The 26130-nt window shown below is 36.6% G+C and overlaps 1 protein-coding gene across 1 annotated transcript in view; it reads left to right on the forward strand.

The window, feature by feature from the left end:
- ATP9B (ATPase phospholipid transporting 9B (putative)) overlaps nt 1-26130 on the forward strand; it is a 165464-nt gene that overhangs the window by 132691 nt on the left and 6643 nt on the right. The window contains exons 15-27 of the mRNA XM_026843584.1: nt 663-911; nt 10802-10963; nt 12229-12290; nt 12397-12454; nt 13623-13706; nt 14258-14428; nt 18603-18701; nt 21087-21176; nt 21615-21759; nt 22087-22151; nt 22600-22755; nt 22908-22972; nt 24143-24251. Of these exons, the coding sequence (XP_026699385.1) occupies nt 663-911; nt 10802-10963; nt 12229-12290; nt 12397-12454; nt 13623-13706; nt 14258-14428; nt 18603-18701; nt 21087-21176; nt 21615-21759; nt 22087-22151; nt 22600-22755; nt 22908-22972; nt 24143-24251 (1515 nt within the window). The remainder of the gene's footprint in view (nt 1-662; nt 912-10801; nt 10964-12228; nt 12291-12396; nt 12455-13622; nt 13707-14257; nt 14429-18602; nt 18702-21086; nt 21177-21614; nt 21760-22086; nt 22152-22599; nt 22756-22907; nt 22973-24142; nt 24252-26130) is intronic.

A 26130-nucleotide genomic window follows, 5' to 3' on the forward strand; every position in this document is an offset into this window, starting at 1 on the left:
TTATATTTGCTCTTGTTCCACACCAATGTGATGGTCTTTAAAATACAGAGATTTTTAGGTGAAGATTTAAAAGAAGATGTTTTTTTCAATTTAATGGCATTGGAGTTTCCAACCTGTAATGTATACAGGTGAAAAAGAGACTAAAGGAGGACAATGACAAAACACCACCCTTGCAATTTTGTTTTGGTGTTTCTGAACTCACCCAACTGGTTGCTGACTTAAATATTTTTTTAATAAACAATTCAATATAAAAAACTTTAAAGGGCTATTCTGATGGATCACTGAAAAATGTAAATTCTAAAGTGAAGAACCACAGTTTTCTGCAGAATCCAGTCAGTCTGTTCAACCCTTTAACTGCATACTTGTTTTCATTTCATCTGTTTTCAGCTGTCTGCAGGCTCTGTCACTGAAATCAGACTACAAATACAAGGTTATGTATATAACTGATACACAGTTATGTATCAGTTCTACAGAACAGTAAATGAGGATTTTATGAATCACAATCTGAATGAGTTAACAGGTTATAAAAAATAAATAAATGGTTACTATCCATATTATTTATCAACCTTTTTAAAGGGAACAATTTAATATCTATATTATAATTCATGGTTGGTTTCCATTATTGAACTTTGGTTTACTGTTCATTGTGTTGGGCCTTAAAGGTGCACTCTCAGAATAGTGGAAACAGTACAAGTTCAACACCGTCGAGGAAACCTCAATTGTCTGCACCCAAAGTCCGCAAGAGTGTCAGCAGTCGGATACACGAAGCCGTGAAGGCCATTGCACTGTGCCACAATGTGACCCCAGTATATGAATCCCGGGCTGGTGTGTCTGGAGAAACAGAATATGCAGAGGTGGATCAGGACTTCAGTGATGAAAATCGAACTTACCAGGCTTCCAGCCCTGATGAGGTTAGTATGCAAGGGTGAAAAAACTAATAGCTCCTAAAGAACAGGATAAGTTAAAAAGATGTGAAAGAAGAGTGTTTTGGGCTGGGTTTTCTTTAAAATTAGCAGTAATCTGGTTTTATTTCCTCTACAGCTGTAGGAAAGAACTGGTGTTTGTTACATAAGTGTTTTCAATCATTTGACTAAAAGGTCTGTGAAGTCAGTGTTTTGGGGTCAGTACTGTGTTGAGTATTGCAGTTAAAGTTATTGGGTGTATTCTCAGAACATTAATCCATGTATGAATCATAGCATATACATGCAACAGGGAACATGAAACTGCTTTGAGTGATGGACAACCAGGTACATTAGCTAGAGACACAGTTAGTGGAGTGTATAGATTCTTAACAGAAAAAAAAAATCCCAAACCTCAAACACTCCTGAAAAGCTTTTGAGCTTCAAACCCTAGGCAGCTTCATAATCTTCAGGGTTCTGTCAAAACTGCATCAACTGTAACACAAATTTAAAACCCCATTTCAATAAAAACATGCATTTGACTTCCATTTAAATCCAAATTTTAAACAAATCCCACTGCTTTCAGTGGAATTGAGTTATTGTTCCAAATAATCCAGTTTGGGGGCCTAAATTGATAGCCTAAAACTCATCTAAAAAGATACTAGAAGAGAGGCAAAGCTCAAGTTTCAATATACTGCAAAGTAAACATAAAAATTAATTATAGCCTGTTCACTTTATAAAAACATGTATATACTTGATACAGTAAAATAGAAACAGAGTATTTCAAGGCTGATTTGCCTCTGAAAGTGAGCAGGTTGAGGGATGTCTTTGTTTTAAAGAAATTCTAGCAGTGTCTGAAGCTTGGGTGTACTGTTGGTGGTGTATCTACAGTAGCTTAGTCATAATCAAAACAAGGTGGTTGTAAGATGTGAAGAAGAGAGTGTGTATCTGAAAGCCTATGTATTTTTCTAGCTATACAGGTTGATAATTCTTCCACAAACCTCATCTTGCCACAGCATAGCCTATTATTCTTGGTACATATTTGGTTTATGTCTAATATATCACCATATGTAATACTAACAAAACTTTAGCAATTCAAACTGCAAGCTGTAATTGCTAAAAATGACAAGTGTCTAACAAGTATTTTTAGGAATGTGAGAAATAAAATCAAGTCTGTCTTCATGTAGTACCAAGCTAGCAGGCATTACATGCATTTCAGATGCTATAATTCATAGTGTCAAAGACCTTTAGAGTATAAAGTGGCTGGTTCCCAGTGATAAAAAAGTGGCGGTCAGAACATTTGTAAAAATAAACTCTAGCCAGGAGTTGAGACACTACTCTTTGGCTAAAATCAATAATCCATAATACTCTCTGTGTTGTTATATAGTAGTGGTTGATGTGCATTGTGAATTGAGAATGCTGGAAGTACATTTGTTTATGCCAGAGATACATCATAAATATGGTTTGTTACTGTAATTATATAGTGTTAGACTTACATTATGCACATGTTTACAAATTTTCATATGCACATATACTCATATTTGCTAAATAAATCGGTGTAATGAGCCTATGAGGTATTACTAAATATAATGAAAGACTGCACCAGCAACTATCTAGCTATGAAAATACAACAACAGCTATGGATTAATTAAAAATTCTGCTTTAACAGCCAAAGGTATTAGTAAATCAGATGAAGACATGTGCAATAGACTCTGTGGGTTTTTTATCCCACTTGTTCTTCTATCCCTGTGGACTTTTGTATATTCATTCACTTGTTTGAAACTTGAAAATATTACCATAAAGAGCAATTCTCTGCTCATATTTGCTAAAGGAAACAGCTGTAAGACTTGAGAATTATGCAAGTGGTGCCCTGGGAAGACAGTAGGGAATTTGACCTTGGAAAGAGGAAAGTTGATAAAGTGCTAACATGACAGATCTGGGACTCAGGGTGGAAAGGGAAGTAGAAGAGGAAATCAGCAACAAAGAAACTGTTAGTGCTTCAACAAAGAGAAAGCGCAGATATCCTTTTAATAATGTTTTCTTTAATAATCTCGACTCATACATTCAAACTATATGACAGTGAAATTAAAAACTTACATTTTAGAACAGACAGCATTAAATTTCCTTTTCATTTCTCAAATACTTGAAACACTAGTAAAATCATATTGAACAAATATGCTTTTATATAATGAGAAATTGATGCTAAATGGAGTCTTATAAAAAGACGAAGCTGCAAAAAACATTTAAACAGCATAAAAATTGCAACATGACAGCAAAAAGCCTAAGAGTTGAAAGACTAGCAGGTCTTTATCATAATTTTTTTAAGAGTTCTATTGATGCAATGTTTGCAAATCACTGGAGCCTAAGGAAAATAATGTAAATGGTTCATTATTTAGCTTATTGAACTTTCCTGCAGTTAGGTTGACGGATGATGCCAATGTTTCCCAATCACCGAAGTACCATTTTAAAAGCATTTTTTATTGAATAAAGTGCTTTGAATATTGCACCCTGGAGCTTTATTTAGGGAAATGGTTCAATTGATGTTTTCTGTTTAACCTCAGCACTGACCTATCACAACATATTTGGTTAATAAGCAACATTATCATTTAATAGACTTAACCAGTTTTATGCATTGTACTTTTTCAACATTACAATTCTGTTCTCTTAGATTTTGTTTATGGATCTGGCTTGATTGCAGTCTTTTGAAAGATGTTATTTGCACAGTTGTCTGTTGCATTATATAATATTGCATGGTATCACCATAGCATATAAAGAGCAGAGAACAATGTGTAAGTATAGACTATTCTTCCATATAGGAAGGTATAAGAAGCAGTTTAGTAATACGTTGACATGCTCTACACTTAATGAATTGACTTGAGGAATTCATTTTAAATTCTTCACATCTGTGTGTGTTTGTGTGCCTCCATATACAGATAAAATATAACCATAACAAAGTATGCACATTTAGAAGTAGGTACATTCATCATAAAAGATGTATTTATCTATTGTTAGAGTAACCTGAGATAAGTAACTGATTTTGTATTCATAATGTGAACCCTACTTATGCCAGGCTCTTTGTTTCTTATGATAAGTGATCAATATTTCATTTTCTCTGAAAGAGTGGAAAGTTTCATTTGTCTGTCACTTGTCCTCTACAGCTGTAGCATAGCAAACAATAAACATTCACTGAGAAGTCACTGAAAAAAATTAAAACAGCTCCTACTTGGCCATCATAGGTGTGGGTTCAGCTCATCTGTAGAAAGCCAGCTACCTTAATGTAATGAACAATCATAAAAGGCTATAAGCTAAGTAGGTAAAGCAATGGAGTTCAGAGGTCACAGACCCCAGCAATTCAGGGGCATGCTATGAACAGGAGCCTCTGAAGACCTTTGCTCCCCTTGGTCAGAAAAGATTGATCAGTCACGATTTTTAATGACTGCTTACTCTCATAAACCAGCTATTTATTGGTTATGCTTGTCCTGCACTGTTATATTCTCAAGCATTTCTAATTCCAGGATTTCGAATATTTAAATACTACCTTAAAGTGTGGTCAGTTATTTAATTCCAACATTTCTGTCCAGAGACAACAGAGTTGCTAAAATTAATTACAAGGATACGAAGCCAATCATTTAAAAACAGACAGGGAAATGATACGCCCTTAGTGAAGCAGCTTTTGTGTTTACAAAAGTGAAGCTGTAATGTATGAGACATGTTGTATTGTTTAATTCATTTTATTGTGTGTGCTTATTGAAGCAAGACTAATTGTGTTGTTTTGTCAATGTATTGTGAAAAGCAAATCACTCGGTAGCATAAAACCATCACTTTCATGACCTTCGAGACCCACAAAGAATAACTACTCCGTAGCTTGTCTTGAATATTGATCAGCAGTTTTTTCACATGATCAAGCTGTATTTTTAAGTTAATAATTTTATTTTAATTACTAAGTTTCACAATGAAAAGTGATGGACTGCAAATGTTAGTTATCAAATTATTGTTTATAAACATAAACAAACCAGTGCTGATTGGAAATATCTATGAGTAGTTGTTGAACAATCCAAACAGAAACTGTTGGGAACATTCAGGCAGAGGGAAAAATAAATCACACTACTTCTTCCCTGTTTCCAAACCAATAGCCTTAACTTCAAAATACCACACATAGAACCTCTGTATACCTTACATAGCAACCTGATTTTGAAAGTAGATACTATTGTCTGAAGTGAAGATGCTCTTAAGTACTCTGAAATTAATGAAGTTGGTTACATGAGAGTTCTGAGCAGCAAAGCTAGCTTACAACATTTCCATCACTAGTCCTTCTTTCTCACCCTACAAATTGTTCCCTCCTATATGCCAAAATCATCAAAGCAGTTATTTATATGCGTTATTTTTCAGTTCAAGTGGTCAAGTTGATAGCCTGGCTCCAGAAAAGCTGTCAGCACAACTGTGGGGGAACTCCCAAACTGCTGGATGGGGTAGATAACTGCTAATACCAGCTGCGAGGTGGTATATCTTTTTCTTAAACTGATTTTAGCTCAAAATGGAATATTGTATGTTGAAAGTGACAATTAGTTGGTCATAAACTGTTTTGAGCAACACTTTATAGATAGTGAGCAGTTAGATATTTCTGCTAGGGAGCAGCAATGGCAGCCTGGCCCACATGGAAAGCGAAGCCAGGAGCTGAGCATGTGATAGCCAGGCTGCTAGAGGCAGTGGCCTCAGTGATGGGGTGTACAGCCCCACAATATCCAAGCAAGGTGGAAAGAGCACTTCTCATGATGTAAACCAGAAGCAGTCAAAAGTATAGATTGTTGTACAGGTCTCTGGTGGTGAGGCATATCTGAATTCAAGCCAAGAAGTCAAATCATTAAGTCAGGATCAGGTCCCAAGACAGTAACCAGTATTAGCCACAGTCTGGTGAGTGAGGCAGGTCTAAAGCCATGAGGTCGTGTCTGTCTCTCAGCTCCATAACAGTGGGGTACGTGGCCAAGTGTGGGCATAGCTGCAATGTGACTGCAATGTAGCATGCTCAGGACCAAGCATAAGAGCCAAATAAAAGGGAGAGGGCAGCCTCCATGGAGGCTTCTTTGAGCTGTTTCTTCATCACAGCTCTTAACAGTGAGATGACCTTGAATGCATCTGGTTAAACTCCTAGAAAGGAGGGTGCACTCAGGGCCTTCAGTCTAAATAGGGTTTTGAATATTTTTTCATATAATACGTTGCTATTCTGTCTTGGTTGATAGATAAAAGGTTATGTTTGAGTCAGGTAAGGATCCAATCTCTGTTTCAGTTTACCCAGGCTAAGAGTGGGATGGGTTGTTGGTTTTGGTTTGGGTTTTTTCCACTTCTGCTTTCTCTCTCAAAATAATATTCTATTATAAAAACCAAAATTAGTGATTAGATTCCATGGACCAGCCAAGTTTCAAACAGCCCAGAGTTCAAAGGAACCGGTAGCAGTATGGTACTTTGCATGTTCCAGTGCTGATTGATGTAGTATCTAAAGCAAGCAAGAAGAGCCTTAGGGCGTTTTTTTGGTCTTCTGCCAAGCAGTAACAGCCTTTTAGGATTGATCCAGTAACTGAAGGTCTTCAGGATTCAGTAGTGCTTCAAATACCTCTACTCTGTGGATTTATAACCCCATGTATCCAAAGGCAAGGTGAGTTGCATTTTTTCAAGTGACCAGATTGGGTTTTCTTAAACTGGGACTTCTTTATGCTATCATCCTCCCAAGATGACAAGTAACTAGAGGTAGTTACTATTTTCCACAGAGCGAAGGGACAGTGTTGTAATTCACCAAACTGAAAATTACTAAGACAGCTGGGTGATAAGTGATATTTCCTGTTGGTCCAGAGGAAGCTAAGGAAGATGTTAATCGGAGAGGGTATGAGAGTGCCCTTCCTTGTGTAAGTTAGTCACCCTCACGGGGAAAGGTCAGGAGAATTCAGAGATGGGCTTTGAGTCGGGCTGTGTAAGGAACAGTCCTGTACATACTGATTGAATGGCCTGAAGCCATCTAACACCACTCTTGAGAGAAGCAAAACTCCTGTTATTTGATAAGGCAGGGAGGTACTTAGAGTTTTTTCATCCTCAGAGTAAAAGTAAATAAAGATATGGCTGTTCCTTTAAATGCTTTCTATGTGCAATCTGTTTCATCTTACGTGTTGGCCTTAATTTTGACTCTTGACTTGTCTGCTTAAATATTTTTAGCATTTTTCTGCCACATAATTATATTCACTGGGGTTATTAAATAGGAGTCATAGGCTAATAGAACTTACTGTAGAAGAGGTTTTTTCCCTTTAAAAAAAAAGAGAAAATGTTGGCACTGTAGTTGAAAAAAAAAATCATTTAGAATGTAATTGGTTTACAATAAAATTAAATATAACAAGGGTTTTGTGGCCTATCAGTTTAAATGTTTTCTAAAGCTTTTTAAAAATTGTTGACTAGTATTTATTTTAGGTTAAAATCGGTCTAATGTTCTAATTAAATATGCAGTTCTGAGTCCATAACAGGAATAATGGTTTAGTGTTTTTTCTGTGCTTGATATGGGGTTTATTCCCATATCTATTCCTTAATAATAATTCATTAACTATTCATTTTCCTGTCTCTAGTAGGCTTAGGTTTTGTGACTAATAAAGTAGGTAACTGTGTCACTATCACTTAACAACCTTGTGTACTTTATGAAACTTTCTAGAAACTACCTAAGATATTTATAAGCTGCTTGTTTTGAGTCAGTTCTGTAAATGAATTTTTCTAAACAAATGTCATGATTATATCCCCAAAACATGGAATTAGTATGCAGAGCTGCCATGGTCTGTAATAACAGTGCTTCTGAAGTTTCCCCTCTTCATGCCCTTCTCACACTGTACATGTTCCTCAGGTAACTCAGCTGGATACATCATCCTGCTCAGAGAAGCTGCTTAGAACTCCTGAACTCATACTGCTGTAGGTTACATTGTGGGTCACACATTATGCTTGAGTTGAGAGATTTTTTCTATATCCAAATTTGACTTTAAATGGAAATCTCTGCTGTGGTAATTGACGAGTTTGATATTTGGGTCTGTGAACTATGGAAGCTCTGAGGGGTCAGGTGGCCTCTAGTGGAGAGACATGGCTGACAGAGGCAACCAGAGCTCAACAGTGGGCATGTGGCAAACACAAATATCTGAAAATTTTTGAGTAAGAAACACTAAACAAGAGGTGTTTCTCAGTAGCTTTTGTCAAATCTGTTGCATTTCCATCTCATAATACAAGTAGTTGCTACCTTCATTGCTAATTTGGAAGTTGCTTCTTTGACTTTGTCACACAAGAATTGGGTAGCTGTCTTTACCCTTTGGATTGCTACTGAGGAGGAAGCCAACTAGCAAGTTAGAAACCACAGAAGCTCTCTTTGACTCCACCTATATTACCTGTCCTGAGAACACTACACAGTTAGTGGGTTGAGGTACATGCCCGTGTGTCAGTAGTGGGAGAACCCTATATCTACCACTGTACTTCTGTCTCCCAGACAGCAAGTTTCCATAGAAGGGAAGCATCATGATGAGCTGGACAAGACAAAATATTCAAGTAAGTCCCTAACCTGGATGCAGAAAACTCGACACATTTAATCTGTACGTGTTAAAAAATTAATGGTTATTGGCAAATAAATAGAATGATTTTTTTAAAAACAAAATGGTAGCATCACCATTGAAGACTCCTGTGCTTGTCCAACCTTTGATTGCTTTATCTGACTCCATTCAATATGTCAAGCTCTGTAGAAGCCACAACTGCTGCATTTACCTGACATTCTAGAGGTTCTTGATCTTGCACACTAGATTACAAGAACATTTTAATGTAAGGTTTCAGAAATGTATTGAAGAGAAAAAGATATACTTGAAGAGGGGAAGTCTCAAGAAGAGATACTTAACCTAAGAATCCTTCTTCTGAACTTTCTATAGCCAGCCATTCAGTATATATTTATTTGTTAAGATTTAAATTTTAGACCTTTGTGAAATAACTTTTTTTTTTTAATTATATATTCTAAAAGATTTAATGGAAAGGTCTAGCTATGTTGTTCTGGATGCTGTTAAGGTCTATCTGCTCTGATTCATTCTGAAGGACAAGTGTCAAATTTAATGTCTTGCTCTCAGGTTTGTTCAGTGGCCTTTTAAGCATCTGACTCTTGAGCTGTATTGACTATTTCTACTGTGGTATTTGTACTGATCAATTTAAAAGAGGGAAAAAAAAAAAAAAAAGAAGTAGTTGTTTGTAGGCCAGGTATAAGAATCCAAAATGACTGTGCTGCAAAATGTTAATTCAAATGGTAGGTGAAGCCAAGCATAAACCCAATAATAAACAGATGCAGGTCACCAAATATAGAATACTTAAGTCCTAGCTGCAAAGAGACATAAATGAGATGATAGGGTATTAGTAGAAAGATGCAATTTACAGGTCAGAATGTAATAGTAACCTTTCACTGTGAAAATTGAAAATTAACCTTGGGAGTATTGGATCACTTACAGCTTATATGGTACTTTTATTGAAGAAGAAAAACCTCTGAAAAGACTTCCTGTGATTTTTGAGATTTTAAAATTATGCCTTTCAAAGTGCATTCTCTTTGGTAACTACATCTCTCCGTATTTTTATTTGGTGGTGCCTACACAGATGGCGCTACTAGGCTTTAGGGCTTCACACAAATATTTTTTTCTTTTTCCAAATATAATTTTGTAGAGGCTACAGTGATTTACTTGCTTTGGGTGAAATTTTTAGTGAGCATTAGTCATCATGTCTGTGGAACTTATCTAGGGATTTTTCTACTTGCATGTCTTTTATCAGACTGCTTGATTTTTATTTTTTTTATCTTACTTGAAATTAATAGCAGAGGCAGGTTCCATAAAAATCATGTAAACTTCATTATAATTACCATTCTATTAATTTAAAAATCTGGTTTCCAATAATGATTATCATTTGGAAAAACAAAAATAGAATTGAGGATGAGAATTTATCAGAAACCTCCCATTCAGATATGGAATATGGCTTGCATATGAACTAACAGTAAAGCAGTTTTCTTAAAGTATTAATTTTTTGAAGCAACAAACCACACCATGGTGGTGATAGAAAAATATCTAATGGTTTATTTAAAGCATAACATAGGAGAAAGTAGAAGCTAGATGTCATGGACTTTAAAGCAGCAAAATTAAAAAAAAAATCTCTAATGCATGCATTTAAGATGCCATGTAGTGGTAGCTAATAGTGATGATTGTATAATGCAGCAGTTCTGGGTTTGTAAAAGGGGCTTTCACAAGCATGTTTGTGGGATGCAGTATTGTAAACTTGGTTTCCATCTCATTTGATATGATAAGAACACGATTACATTTTTGTCGAAACAAAGTAATAAAATGGTGCAAGTGAACAAAGTAAGCTAAAAAGAAGATCCTTTGCTTATGTGTTTACTGCGTATTACAGTGTCTTAACTTGCATGTAATTGTGGGGATCTAAAAATATTTTCTGTGGAAATACTCCCAAAATCATTTACTTACATAGCAGTGTTGTTAGTACAGAAATTGTATTCTGGTTTTGCATCATTTCTGTTGGATGTCCTTTAAGTATAGTTGAATATATAAATGTTTTTTTAATTAGAATTGTTATTTCTGAATAATATATTCTAAGTACCTCATTTGCAAGAATAAGATCAAATAAGTTTTTATATTCTTCCTAAGAATTTTTCTAAGCTTTCTGAAAGAAAATACTCACTTGATGTGTTAAGATTTTGAACTCAGTCTACTGCTATTCACATTTTTTTTCTAGATTCTTGGAAGAGTTTAGACTTTTACCCTAGCAACAGTTGTTTGGCTTTAGCCTAATTTATATAACAGTATAATAGACCTTTCACACTTAAACATGTCTCTTTTTTACTTTTTTTCTTTCTTTAGGTAGCTCTGGTGCAGTGGACAGAGAGTGTCGGTCTCACTCTTGTTAACAGGGATTTGACCTCAATGCAGCTGAAGACCCCTGGTGGGCACATTCTGACGTACTATATTCTGCAGATCTTTCCCTTCACTTCTGAGAGCAAGCGCATGGGGATCATAGTTAGGGTAATTTTGGGGGTGTTCTGGGTGTTGGTTTTTATTTCTCAAAAGATGTTCTTACTGAATATTTATTTTTATTACATTTTATAGGAATCTGATTGGTCAGGGAATGCATTTCATGAGATTTTCAAATGGAAAGTATATCTTTGACACAGGTACACATGAAATACTAGGCAAGCAATTGTAGCAAAATCAGGTTAATCTAATGTTGCAGAGAGCTTTGTAAAGGACAAAGTCTTCTCTTACATTCTCTCAATTTCACTGTTTCACGCTTAGCCTCTGATGCTGCAGGTTGCCTTTAAGCCTTTGTTTTTAATTTTCCATTTATTTCTTTCATACAAAATATATTGCCTCTTCAAGAAATAAATTAATGGCTGAAATTTCTTACAATAGTAGTTACCATCTTTCTGTACTACAAGCGCTGCTGCTTTTCCAGACCCCGTATTGATATCTGAACTGACGCGCATACACAGCACAACCCAGAGGGTCTAAGATTTACGAGATACGTGCTTAGTTGTCTCCTGGGTGCCCAGCTGGGAGCATAGTAATGATCATTGAAACCTCAGATGAAAGGAAGCTAAAGATGCTAAAAGGAAGGCTTAAACCTCTACGAATATTAAGCCATCCACGCTACATAATTCTACCTTTTCCCTACCTAAAATCAGACACTGTAGCAGACAACGTTGTTAGATGGTTAGATCAGTGCCAAGTCCCAGTTAAATAGTTGTCAAACTCATCCCATTTTTTATTTGCCCATGATGACAAGCAGGCATGCCATCAGCCTTAAGCAAGGATATTTCAGGCAGAATACGTGCATGCTCAGGTCTGGAGAGACCTTGGCAAGTCTGTATTTCATTAAGTGAGGTTGGCACTAAAGAGCCTGTTTAACAGTGACATCTTCAGAGATACTCTAAGAAGCTTGCAAACCAGTCTAATCCATTCCTTCTGTGACAGGACCATACCTCTGAAACTCCTGATTTGGATTATATTTGCCTGCATGTGAATTCCCTGAATATTCAATGAATGTTTCATCGTTAAAACATCTGTAACAAGTATTTACACTAAGTTATTTATAAATTTTCAGTTACTTAGGTATTTCAAAGACACAGAGCAAACTTTCTGTTGTGGGTTAGATAGTATATGCCAGCAAAGAAACAAAATAGTAGTTAGGGGTACACAACAGTGATATTTTAAAATTTAGATGGGCATTTTGGGAATGCTAGAAAATCTGTTGCTCACATTGACTTCAGTTACAACTGGTCCTCTTATAGAAGAAAGTAGGGAATATGCATCTAGATGGAATCAGAGATGTCACTGGAAGTAGTAACATCAAGTAATAAAAACCACCTATAAAAGGTACTCCATCTTTTAATAATCCATTGACTACTTCAAAAGACAATTAGGTTATTGGTAGGTATTTGTTTTGACTGTATAAACAGCTTCCCCCATATTGCAATGTCCACTATTGTACAGTACAATGATTGGTTAGAAGAAGAGGTAAGAAACAAAATTAAAATTTTTAGAAATTAAAATTTTGTAAAAACTAAAAATTTAAAATCTGAATATTAGGTATTGTTGGTATGAGTTTAAAGGACAACCTTTATTAGCCAATGCACTAATGGGTTTTGGAGTCCAGTTACATATATCCTGAATGGGTTTTAAGGGATTAGAATTATTTGCAATTCTTGAATAACCCACAGGAAAAGAATAGCTGGTAGTCATAGCAGAGCACGTTCTTACTTAAAACAAGGAAATTTGTTTTTCATTGACTGACCTTTCACATAAAACCTAGTTACTTCTGAGAAGTAGTGTGCTGTAAGCCTATTTATCCTGAAATGCCTTTGTTTTATCAAATTCTGCAGTGAGGTATGATTATGAATTATGAAATTTTATAAGGGTTGCAGCCAAATTGAAATATTTTTTGCCACATTTATTAAAGTTAATATAAAATAGCCAGTGTCTGAATTTCAAAACTGGTTAATGTTTTTCACTGTGTGGCTCTAGTAGGTACCAGCAATCATCTCATTTTGACCCTACATACAGACAATATGTTAATACAATGATTACACCATGTATGTTCATAATGGTATTGGCAATATGAATCAATATCTGCTGCAGGGCAGTTTGATTTATTCAGGGACATGAATAAATTAAACTCCCTCAAGACCTAGCAAAATGTCATAAAAATTACTTTTGGCGATAATGATGCACAATTAATTGTAAAATACTTGTTTAATTTATTTAGCTTTATGGGGTCAAATCAATAAGTGTTTTGCACTGGACAGCCTTGTTTTTCATTAAGACATGCTATGCCATGGCTATTTTTAACATGTAGCTATTTTTCTAATAAGAGGTACGTTCAATGGAAAAAGAAAATATAGCTCTGTTAGGTGCCTCAAAAATAGTTTTAGTTTATTTTAAAGCTTCAACCTAACAGAAATTTTCTTTAAGCTAGGAAAGGAAATCTGATTGCCTTATCAGTAGCATACCACTTAATCTGGGGGACGTGAAGTATAATTTCTTTTTATTCTGTTTGGTTTCTCCAAAACAATCTGAAGAGAAACACCAAAAGTTATGGTACACTTATCTCCTGCTAGCATATAGTATAAAACATGTATGTATGGTTGAATATTTACATAAATATTCTGTGGTTTGATCCATTTAGTGTGGTAATATGGCACGAGAAGGACTGCGTACACTGGTTGTGGCCAAAAAATCATTGACTGAAGAACAGTATCAGGATTTTGAGGTATGAAGGGATGGAGTGATCTTGTGCTTCACCATATTTAGTTAGTTCAAGGAGAACATTCCTCTTTTTTATCCTATTAAGGTGGCAAAAAAGATTATTTGCATTTGAAATACCAATAGTTGAGATATGGCACACAATCTGTTAGAGATTTTGTCATTCATTAGTGTTCGTTCTGCAGTCAGACATAGAATATGGTTTTGCTTTGTTATGTGGCTGGACAGTGTTTTCCCAGAAGCTAGTGTAATGTTAATTTTTTGGCTTCAGCATGACCTAAAAAATCTACTTATTTGCAAAGATATGGGCAATTCCTGCTTAGATGCTGTGATGCCTTCTTCTTAATAGTTCTTCAGAAGGCATTCTCTTGAGGTGATTAGTCAAAAAAAATTTATAACGTTGGGTGTAAAGTAAAATTTTCTCTTTTAACCTTGTTCTTCATTAATGAAACTTAGACAAACATTTAGCTTAATGAATCCATATTATAACTGATTGGTAGACTGAATATATACTTTATGAGTCATAGCAAACTCTTAAGTGGTTTTGTGTTTGTACAGAGTCGATATAACCAAGCAAAGTTAAGCATACATGATAGAAACCTGAAGGTTGCTGCTGTTGTAGAGAGTTTGGAGCGAGAAATGGAATTGCTGTGTCTCACTGGAGTGGAAGATCAGCTGCAAGCAGATGTTAGACCAACCCTAGAGATGCTAAGAAATGCTGGAATAAAGGTACTAAATGCATACTGCTGACATAACAGGTTATCATTTATTAACTTTTCTTTAACAAGGCATGAATTTTATTTGTCTGTATTCAGATTCATTCCAAGAAAGAAATATGCCATGTCCTGCATATTCTGGGCGTGAGCTTGCAGAAGCAAACAAGACTGTTTGCAAAGTTCCCTTGTCCACCACTGGTTTCATTGATCTTAAGCTTACTTCTGTAGGAAAACTACCAGTGGATAAATGTATGTGACTCCCAGTCCTTTATCCCCTGACTGTCTACAGTAAACCGTCCTAGCTGACAGTAAATGAGTTTGGCGCAAGATTCGTACGATAACTACGTTTTTAGGCTTGGCACTTTAGAGAAGTCTCAGCAAAGATCAAAAGGTTAATTGTTTGAATAGATTTCAGAACTGCCCTTGAAATTTGTTCAAGTCATGTTAAAGGGACAGTGTAAGAAACTGCACAAAAGTTTGTGCTGTGTTTTGTTCATAGGCAGGCTATGCTAGACAGCTGTCAATTGCTCATTTAGAAGTAATACATTTATCTGAGGGAGGGTTTGAAGTAAAGATACGAGCAATATCTGAGGGGAGTGGGCAAGATTATATACATTTTGCTTGAAGAAGAGTGCCAAACTGCACAGGAAAGGTTGTGTTGACTTTTCATTGGTTAAACTGAATCGGATACAATGTTTTTTTTCACCTGAGAAGAAAAGTAAGTTAGTTTGCTTTGCAGCAAGCATAGGAAATCTCCATTTATGTGAGAGAGGAGCAGGAATGCATGAAGCTCTACCTTGGGACAAATGATGAGCCAGTTGAGAATTTATGGGTTAGAATTAGTGAGCAAACTGATGTGGACAACATCATAGTGAGTGTCTGTAGCAGACTGCATCATCAAGAAGTAATAGAAGAAGCTTTCTTCAGACAACTGAAAGAAGCTTGACATTTGCATGTGCTGGTCCTTGTGCTGGATTTTAACTACACCAGTATCTGCTGGAAGGGTGAGACAGGAGGGCCCAAGCAAGCCAGGATAATGTCGGGAGTGTAATGACAGTAATTTTCTGACGTAGGTGATTGAGGATGCAACAAGGAAAGATGCTCTACTAGTGCTCATACTAACAAACAAGGAGGAATTGGTCAGGGATGTGAAAGTTGAGGGAATGGCCTTGGCAATCCACAGTAATTATGAGAGGGTGAAGTTCAGCAGGCTCAGGAGGATCTTATTAGTGTCTATAAATACCTGAAGGGAGGGTGCAAAGAGGACAGAGCCAGACTCAGTGGTACACAGTGAAAGCACAAGAGACAGTGGATGCAAACCAAAATAAAAAAAAGTTCCACTTGAATATGAGAAGAAAATTTTTTACTGTGAGTGTGTTCAAACACTGGAGCAGGTCTCCCAGTCTGTGGAGTCTCCATCCTTGTAGGTGTTCAAAACTGTCTTGACATTGTCCTGAGCAGCCTGCTATGGCTGACCCTGCTTTGAACTGGGGAGCTGTACTAGATAATCTCTGGAGTCCCCTTCCCATATCTGCTGTTTTGTTTTTCTGTTTTTAATTAATCCCTGTTCCCCACAGGCTTTCAGGTGTATTAGCTGGTGTGCACAATTAGAAAAAATATCTATGGATTAAAGCCTTATGATTACATCAAATTAATTTTTAGTATGGTGTGACTAGTGCAAAGTACTTACATATTAATACTTCATGTATAGTATTGTTTGCTCTCAATATTTCTTCTATATATGGTCATTTCTGACTGGTAGGTATATCTGGCTACAAATAAGTATAGAACAGTGTGACAATTTTTAGGGTTTGGGGGTTATTTTAATGATTAGTTATAGGATTTCAGAACATTAAAACTGTTCTGGCTTTAATTAGAACCAGCATTATAGTAGGCTGGAAAAACAATAGTAGCTGTTGATAGATCATAAAATTATAGATTACTTGGTTACTGATGAGAAAACATGAGTCTTTTGTTCATTCATTGACCCACATGGACACTAATGAAAAGGATCTTACCTGAGATATACAAGCAAAGAGGAAGACAGAGGCATCATAAAATTGCAACTATCAGTACTATCCAGTAATAACTCCTGCAGCTTAAGTCATACTTCCTCTGTGGTCTGTTTCATTTGCTCTAGGGCTAAAGGTATTTCATCCAAATGTCATAGAATCACAGAATAGTTTGGGTTGGAAGGGACCTTAAAAGTCATCTAGTTCCAACCCCCCTGCCATGGGCAGGGACACCTTCCACTTAGACCAGGTTGCTCAAAGCCCCATCCAACCTGGCCTTGAACACTGCCAGGGAGGAGACAGCCACAACCTGAGCAACCTGTTCCAGTGTCTCACCACCCTCACAGTAAAGAACTACTTCTTTATATATAATCTAAACCTACCCCCTTCCAGTTTGAAGTCATCACCCCTTGTTCTATCACTACATGCCCTTGCAAAAAATCCTTCCCTAGCTTTCTTGTAGGTGCCGCTTAGTTACTGGAAGGCTGCTATAAGGTCTTCCTGGAGCCTTCTCTTCTCCAGGCTGAACAACTTCAACACTCTAGGCCTGTCCTCATAGGAGAGGTGCTCCATCTTGTGACTTTCTCTGCACCTGCTCCAACATGTCCATGTCCTTCTTTTATGTTGGGGGCATCAGAGCTGAACACAGCACTCCAGTTGGGGGTCTCATGAGAGCAGAGTAGAGGGGGAGAATCACCTCCCTCGACCTGCTGGTCACACTTCTTTTGATGCACCCCAGGATACAGTGGCTTGCAGGGCTGCAATCACACATTGTAGGGTCATGTTGAGCTTCTTGTCAGCCAACACTCCCAAATCATCCTCCTCAAGGCTGCTCTCAATCCACTCATCTCCCAGCCTGTTTTTATGCTTGGGCTTGCCCTGACCCACGTGCAGGACCTTGCACTTGGCCTTGTTGAACTTCATGAGATTTGCACGGGCCCACCTCTCCAGCCTGTCCAGGTCCCTCTGGATGGCACATCCCTTCCCTCCAGTGTGTCAACCACACCACACAGCTTGGTGTCATCAGTGAACTTGCTGAGGGTGCACTCAATCCTACTGTCCATGTCACCAACAAAGATGTTAAACAGCGCCTGTCCCAATGCAGACCCCTGAGGTCATCACTGCTTTCCACTTTCTCAGTGTCACTTGGACACTGAGATTTTGACCACAACTCTTTGAGTGCAACCACCCAGCCAATTACTTATCCACCAGGTGGTCCATCTATCAAATCCAGGTCTCTCCAATTTAGAGACAGGGATGTTGTGCAGACAGTGTCAAAAGCTTTGCACAAATCCAGGTAGATTATGTCAGTTGCTCTTCCTTTATCCACCAGCAATGTAACCCCTTCATAGGCAGCCACCAGATTCATCAGGCACGATTTACTCTTAGTGAAGCCATGTTGGCTGTCACCAGTCACCTCCTTATTTTCCATGTGCCTTTACATAGTTTCCAGGAAGATCCACTCCATGATCTTGCCAGGCACAGGAGTAAGACTGATCGGTCTGTAGTTCCCCAGGACTTCCTTTTTTCTCTTTTTAAACATGTCCTTCAACTTTCAGTGTTAAAGGGCTGAGGGAGAGGGAGCTGTCTCACTTTAAGAACAGATGGATGCTTAACCTTATTCTTTAAACTTTAATGCCTTCCTCCCAGTTCTGTGTGATCAGTGGGCAGGATCTCTTTGGAGCGTTGGAACTTGTATTTCTTCCTCCAGGATATGCTGTCTCATTGCTTGGCTGCTGCTTTCTGATAGGTTCTCACCAGGGTCACATACTGTTGCATTGCATCATTTTGTTGACAAATGTTCTCTCTCTTGTAGTTGCCTCACTCCTTTGATCAAGGTAGTATCAGGGCCATACGGAAAGACTTTTATGCTTTCCCTGCTGTTCAGGTATGCCAGTGGATTTCCCCAGAATTTCACCTTGTCTTCATGTAAATTCAAACTTTGGGCCTTGTGAGAAGGGAAGGGGAGTGGAACTGTTTGTAGTAAAGACATTTCTTTTCTGCTTTGTGTTATTGCAGTAAAAAACGCTCATTAATTTTAGTTAAAAATGCACATATCAGTGTATTCTTGTAATCTAACTCAAAAAGGTACCAGGAAAAGGTTGAAGAAAGATGTCATTTAGATTTGGAAAACAGACACGGTCCAATGGAGTAAACTTTTACATTGTGTTGCAGATATGGATGTTAACAGGAGATAAACTGGAGACAGCAACTTGCATTGCGAAAAGTTCACACTTAGTGTCTAGGACTCAAGATGTTCACATTTTCAGACCTGTAAGTATAATTAAAGTTTGTTGGTTCATGAAAGGACAGCTAGTAACAATGTTGCTTTATTTGTTTAGTAGTTGGCTGCCTTTTGAAAATCCATGGGTGCTGAGTGTAATAATAGTCAAGAGAGTAGTACTTAGATTGTTGTTCAAGGATGTAGAATTACAAAGCATTGCTTCTGTTTAAGTGTGTTTGTTTCTAGATTTGTTGATATGCTACAGAAATGTTTGTAGCCATATTTTGGTGACCCAGGTTCAACATGCATTTTACACTCTTCACTTATACCATGGACATAGTAAGATACCTCTGAATAATGATGGAGGGGGGGGTCTGTGTGAGGTGCTGAGCTAGTAGGAAAGTGTGTCCAGGAATTTAAGCTATCTGAATGTGGTTCTTGCCTGTTCTAGCATTTACATTAATAGAACTCTCTAGACTCAATCAGAATTAATCCTGAATTAAACTGTGATGCCAGCATCATCTGTATAGATGTAGTTCCAATCAGTATAAGAAAAGCTGATTTTTTTTTTTATATCATGATATATACTTGCATGTTATTAACAGACTGTTTAAGATAATTGTTAGAAAGACAAACTATCTTTTTCTATACATTTTAGTTATATTTGCACAGCATCAACTCTACTGAAGCCAAAGAAAAATAGATTTTCCAGACGTTGATTGATGCTGTGTGATCAGACATAATATGCCCGTGTTTGTTCTAAATGAAACACTTGCACCTACAGAAATAATTATATGAATATAATTTACATGTAAATGTAGTTTCTTCTGAAGCATCAGAATGGCAAATTAGGCCCTGCAGACTACTATTTGCAATTAAATTATTAATGCTTCTGATAAAACTTCAGATCAATTTTTGTTGACCTTTACATGTTGTAACACCACAAATTAAGTCTTCCTGAACAAAATCTATTGAGTTGAGTCAGATTTTTATTTTCATTACCTCAACTGGTAATAAGAGATCAGCATAAAACTGTGTTAACTTAGAGTACACCAAGTTTTAAATTAGGTAGAAAATGGATTTATACAGAATTATTTCTGCGGCTGTATTTGTTGTAAAGAAATAGCTACTGGATTAATATAAGAAAATATTAAGCACTCTAACACTTCTGTTTTATTTACAAATCAGTAAATAAAAAATTTACTACTTTGTCTTCCAAAAAATATGCATTTTGTTTTTAATGCTCTTCCTTTTTATTCTTAGATGTCTCAGCTTCTTTAGTTTGTAATGAAATTTACTGATATATTGTTCTAGAGGTATTTACAAATTTTTTTTAAAATACCTCTGTTGGGTGAAAGGTAGAACAGAGAGGGCTATCACTGCGCATCTGTGCACCAAGTGCTGACATCTCTTAATCTCTGTAATGCAGAAAGGTTGTAATGGGCCAGTTCAATCCAAGGTTCTCCACAGTTGGCAGACAGGGAGATTTGATTTCTCTTTACGTGTTGTAATTGTGGGAAAGGGGAAAAAAAATTCTGAACTGGGGCTTGTGTATGGGTTTTTCTTTTGCAGTTGCTTTTTTAATGTAACTCAGATTTTATGTGTCGTACAGCCCAACTGGAGGGAGAAAGGTCTTTGGTCTGTATCTAATTCTGGGTGGTAGTGGGCCAAAACTTCACATTCAGTGTAATTAAGACTCATATATTTTCAAAGTTATTTAATTAAAGTGCTGGCAGAGCCAAAATTATAATTTTAATCAGTGTTTATGTGTTATTCTGTGCTTGGAACTTTATCTTGCATGATAGCTCTAGAATGCATTGATCTTTTACTGAGAAAAAAGAAAACAAAACTGCCAGTCTCCTCAAAATCTGTTCATAATTTAAATTTTTCATGTTCTGTGTTCTAGCTCAAAACCTCACAAAATCTATTTGGTAACCTTTGACCATTTTTTGCATTTCACAGCTGGGCCTTTCTGAAACAATTATGTAAATAAAAAAAAAATCTATGATACAGTTCTTTTGTATTATGCCACCTGATCCTGCTTGCATACTCATGCAGGGTCCAAAAGGATTAGTACTAGTGAGTATTTTTATGTGCCTTTTGAAATCTGTGTCTACTTACCTAAACTGAAGTAAATGTTAATATGAACATTTTGAATTATTCGAAGAATATATTTTACTGGTTAATAAATAAAAGGTTTGGAGTTTGCTTGGGTTTTTGTCTATTTTTTTCTGTAGCCCTACCAAGGTGGAGAGGTCAGCTTGAATATAGCTCCATAAGATCTGAGGCTTATAGTCACATCCCATGGGTATTGGGCTTGCACTGGGATAAAACACTTGTTGAAGAACGAAGGACTTTTGGGTATAAGTTCTCAAAATCTGATTTATTTACGCAGGGTTTTTTTAAGATTTTAACAAAACCTTTTTTTATTAAAGGTTACTACTCGAGGAGAGGCTCACTTAGAACTAAATGCCTTTAGGAGGAAGCATGATTGTGCCTTGGTGGTATCTGGGGACTCCCTAGAGGTAAGAACTTGGTTTCTGTCAAATTACATTTACCTATATGCTTATAAAGTATCAGTGTCTTCATGATCTTAAACTCTTTTTCCAATATTTGTCCTTAGAGATACGACTTCTTTTTACTGGGTGCTAATTAGAAGATATATCTGCTACACGGGCAAATGTTATAGGTTCTATGGTCTCCTGTATGGTAACAGAATGGAATTTGTATGCAGTGTGCTTTAGTATTGTCTCTTCTCTTAACCCCAAAGCATGTTGGCTCTCTAAATGAAAGAGAATGTCAGTTTAATGAAGCCATAGTCAGGAGAATGTGATGGATTTTCTCCTAAATGGGTGTTGTGCAAGCAAAAATTCATAAAAGAAATCTTTATACTGTGTTTTTGTGTTAGACTGCATGTAGTAGTACTTAATCATAAGTAAATGCAAGCGTATTTTTTTCCTTAGGTTTGTCTGAAGTATTATGAGCATGAATTTGTAGAGTTGGCTTGTCAGTGTCCTGCTGTAGTGTGCTGCCGATGTTCTCCCACCCAAAAAGCTCATATTGTGAAACTGTTACAGCACCACACTGGAAAACGCACATGTGCAATAGGTAACTGTTGGCACGATCTTCATTTGCAGTAGCTAAAATCTGTAATAAGCAGTAGATGGCACCATTGAGAAATAGTTGAAACAAAACCAAAGAGCCTCCTTTATCAAGGGCCAGGTATTATGTAGCTGTAGCAGAAAATGCCCTTGCATGAGAAAGGTATGATTATCTTCCTTATTCCACAGGAAAAAGTCTTGATTGCTGAAATAATTAATCATAAACTATAGATTAATTATAAGAATTTAAAGGTATATAAGAAGTTTTTAAAATACTGTAAGGCCAGAGGAGTAGAACCTCTGAAGAGCTGAATATTGCAGTGACATTTTCCAGGTGATGGAGGAAATGATGTCAGCATGATCCAAGCAGCAGACTGTGGAATTGGAATTGAAGGCAAGGTAATGTTAACAGTTTTATTATCAACTATGTGCCACATGTTAGTATAGTAATGGGATTAGAAGCTTTATTCTTAAACAGTAGTGAATTGATCATTTCTAATTAAAGTGTGCTCTAAGGTGATAGAAATGTTTAGTCTTTGAACTAATATTTTCCTTGTTTCTTTCTCTTCTGCTTTATCTTTTTAAATATGAAAAGCAGAAAACATTATAGTTACTTCTGTGTAGCATTTACCCGAAAGAAGCAGGATAGTTGATTAAACTTAATTGTTAGAGCCACTGCATCTTAGAATATGCACAAAAAAATTGTCCTTTGTGTGTTGTTGCAAGGTTGGTTTCTGAAGCAGGAGCTAACTTGGGGTTTAAAATTAATTATCACTTAGAACTTTGAAATTTGAAACACATCTTTTACACTGGGTTTCATATATATAATGGTTTTTTTCTATTGCAGGAGGGAAAACAAGCTTCCCTAGCAGCTGACTTTTCTATCACACAGTTTAAACACATAGGTAGGCTGCTGATGGTACATGGTCGAAACAGTTACAAAAGATCAGCAGCACTTGGTCAATTTGTCATGCACCGAGGCCTTATTATTTCAACTATGCAGGTAAAAACTTTGTTTTCTAAATAATTAAAAACACTATGTCTGTCTTTGAAATGTCACAAAAACTTTATCAACAATTATTGTTATTTTTTCTTTATTGTAATGTTTTGTCTATAGAATTATATTAAATATGTTTCATTATCTGCTTTTTGTAGGCTGTATTTTCATCAGTCTTCTATTTTGCATCTGTTCCCTTGTACCAAGGATTCCTAATGGTAGGGTAAGTCAAAACCAGCAGTTATGATATCTGGTAATAAATATAGCAAACTAATCTTAAATAACATCGTGTAGTTTGTGTCTGCCACATCTTTCATACATTTATCACTAGTATGCTACCGAGACCTGGAATGAGTCTACAAAGAAAAGTCAAACTAGGTTGAATAATGCACTATGTGAGGGGGGAAGCCTCATTATCACCTCTCTGAAGAGGAGGATTTACATAACCTTAGAAGAAAATACCATATAGCCTTTTTCATGCACAGTGCGAAAACAATAGAGGATCTCCCATATCTCCCAAACCAGTTTCAGCTATTACATAGATTGCCATGCAAGCCTCAGTGAGAATCATAGATTCTTCTGTTAAAAATGGAGCTGAACCTGCTGACTATGAAATTTCCTCAGCGCACTATCGAAGTCTGCCACATAGATTTCCATTCAGGTGAATGTATGCAGGATTAGGAGCACCCTGGTTATGTCACAGAATCTGCTTTAGTAATACGGTTCCGCCAGTCATACAGCTGAGGGATATGAATATATTCAGGTTTGTCCCTGCTCTCAGCCTCTTTTGTCCTAAGAGCTTCTTTTTATACTCCTTATAAACAATAACAACTTAAATCATTATCAGATCAAAGTCTGATTATACCAGATTGCAGAGGCAAGCAGTAGACCTCTCCAAAACGTTTGTAAATAGTTCTGCTAAGTTCTAGGAAAGTACATTCTAAAGTATGCATCTGGCACATGCCTACTAGAATCCAAAGCCATTTACAGAGCTATTAAGACTTTTGTTCACCCACCTACCTATACCATGATGTCTGGAATCATACCATCATGAGTGCATGAATTCAAATGTCAGGTCTTTGAACTAGTTGTCCAAAGTGCAAGTGCACAGGTTGTACAGTAACAGGCAACAAGCTTGGGTGATGCATATAGAAGTAAGAAATGTATTTACTATTTTTGAATTTATAAAAGCTCTGTAACTTCTCATGAACTGGCAGCTCTCAAAAGTGCAAGAGCAGGCTGCACCTGTAAAGATGTATTGGTAAGCTGCCTCAGTACTGGGTAGAATCACCAGTTTAATTCCCCTTACATAAAAAGAATAATTGAACTCAGTAGTTCAGTTTTGTATGATATGATTTTAAAGTGTCTGTTTATGTGCTTTCCTTTCACTTAGGTATGCAACCATATATACTATGTTTCCAGTTTTCTCTCTAGTACTGGATCAGGATGTGAAGCCAGAAATGGCATTGCTATATCCAGAACTTTATAAGGATCTCACAAAGGTATGGATGTCCTCAGTGCTCAGATATGAACAAATGCTGAAATCTCTGGTGTACCAAACTGGGAATTCTTACATTTTCTTAAGGTACTCCATGCAAGACAGATGCACAACTAATGTAATGCAGACTTTTGTACTATGAAAATAATCTGCAGTACCAAATGTATCACTCAGTTTTATTCGTACATTTGTTAAGTCACCAATGGTTGAACCTAAATAATTCAAACATGAAGGTATGTTGATGTAAAAGTTGCTCTCAGTCTGGCTTTATTTATGCTTACTTCTTCAAAGCTCCTTTTCCCTTTTAACAGGTAGATTAATTTGTAGGGTTTTTTTTTCCCCCACCCAACCCCCTGAAATTACTACTGACCACTCCAAAAGCTGACTTTCTTTAATAGCAGATGTTGATAACTTATTTATCTTAACTGAACCATCTGTAGATACTGTTCTCTGTGCACTTATCTGCAAACAATGAAAGCGTATAATTCTTTACCCATCAAAGTGAAACAAATCTCAAGTTTCCATAATTTTTTTGAAAAGTACTTCCACTCCATCTTAAACTGTCAGCTAGAAAAGTTATGATCCAAGGCATAAGTAGATAGTCTTTTTAGGATAGATTCTTTTAGAAATGTCTTCTTTGAAAAGCAGACTCTACTCAATGAGGGTCCAGACTTTTCAGAGGCTTTGTCTTTTTAATTGTACAAAATATGCTATGTTAGTCTGGGAGAACTTGGAGCTCTTGATTCTCTTTCCTCTTCAGAACCTTTAAAGTTTCTATGTGAGATTTCAGCCTATAATTAATCTCATAAAAGCATGCTCTTACACCTGCTAAAGGCAGTTGTAAGCTTGCCTGTGGAAACCTGTTGATGGAACTTGGAAGTATCTTATTTCCAAAAACAAAAGTTAACCTGTACTCAAAAACTGCCCAGGATGGGTAGATGAATGCAGGCTAAATCTTTTGTTTAGGTTTATATGACAGTTCTTGGAGATGCTGAATCACTGGCTTTCCTAGCTTATGTTGCACCTCTATGAATATTAAATAAGTAGAATCCAAATAATTCTATTTGGAAGAAAAGAAAAAAAAAAAAAAGAATGTCAAGGACTGGAAAGTACAGTTCAGTGCATTATGTGGGGCAGATGGTGATCAGTGAATGATAATGGATGAGTAGTACAAAAAGTTATTTATGTGCTATATTTGAATTCACTATTATCAGGTAATGTGAGTGTTTATTACAACAATTATGATCATGCTGCCTTAGTTTTGACACTATGAAGCCTACATATTTCTGCACATCATTTTTCAAATTATGGACTCTAAATGCAAATCTCTACCAATGCTACTCAGTATTGTTCAAACACATCTTGACATGGACTTAATTGTATTCCTGGGAATTGGTTTCTTTTCTGGGGTATGCTAATGATGAGAATGCTTTTTAGATTTTTAAAAGAATCAGATATATTGGCACAAGTCATTGACAGACTCGTGTACCAGTGCAAGAAGAAGAAAAAGTTAGCAAGGTTCGAAGAGACAGGTGTGGCCACATACCCTGGAGGGCACACTGATTCAGTATTACTGTGGCTCCTATGGAGTTATAGCTAGAAAAGCTGGTGAAAATTGGAAAGGAAGTACAAGGCCTCCCTGCTTTCATCTGAAAATGATTCACAGCCTGTTGTGCAGCATTCCCTGGAGACTCAGAAGTCCATAAAGGTGAACCAAAACTCAGGTTCATTCTTATTTCACAAATCTTGCTATCTGGGAGCTATGGTCAAAGGTGGAAAGCAATGTCCAGTGCTCAAAGGACAGTGAGTAGCCACTCATAAGGAAAAAGAAAAAATCTAATGTTTCTTTGTGCTGATACAATATTTCTTCCTGTATGTTCAGT

This window comes from Athene cunicularia (assembly GCF_003259725.1).
Source record: "Athene cunicularia isolate RWA chromosome 2 unlocalized genomic scaffold, athCun1 chr2_part1, whole genome shotgun sequence".
In the NCBI taxonomy this organism is placed as follows: Eukaryota; Metazoa; Chordata; class Aves; order Strigiformes; family Strigidae; genus Athene; species Athene cunicularia.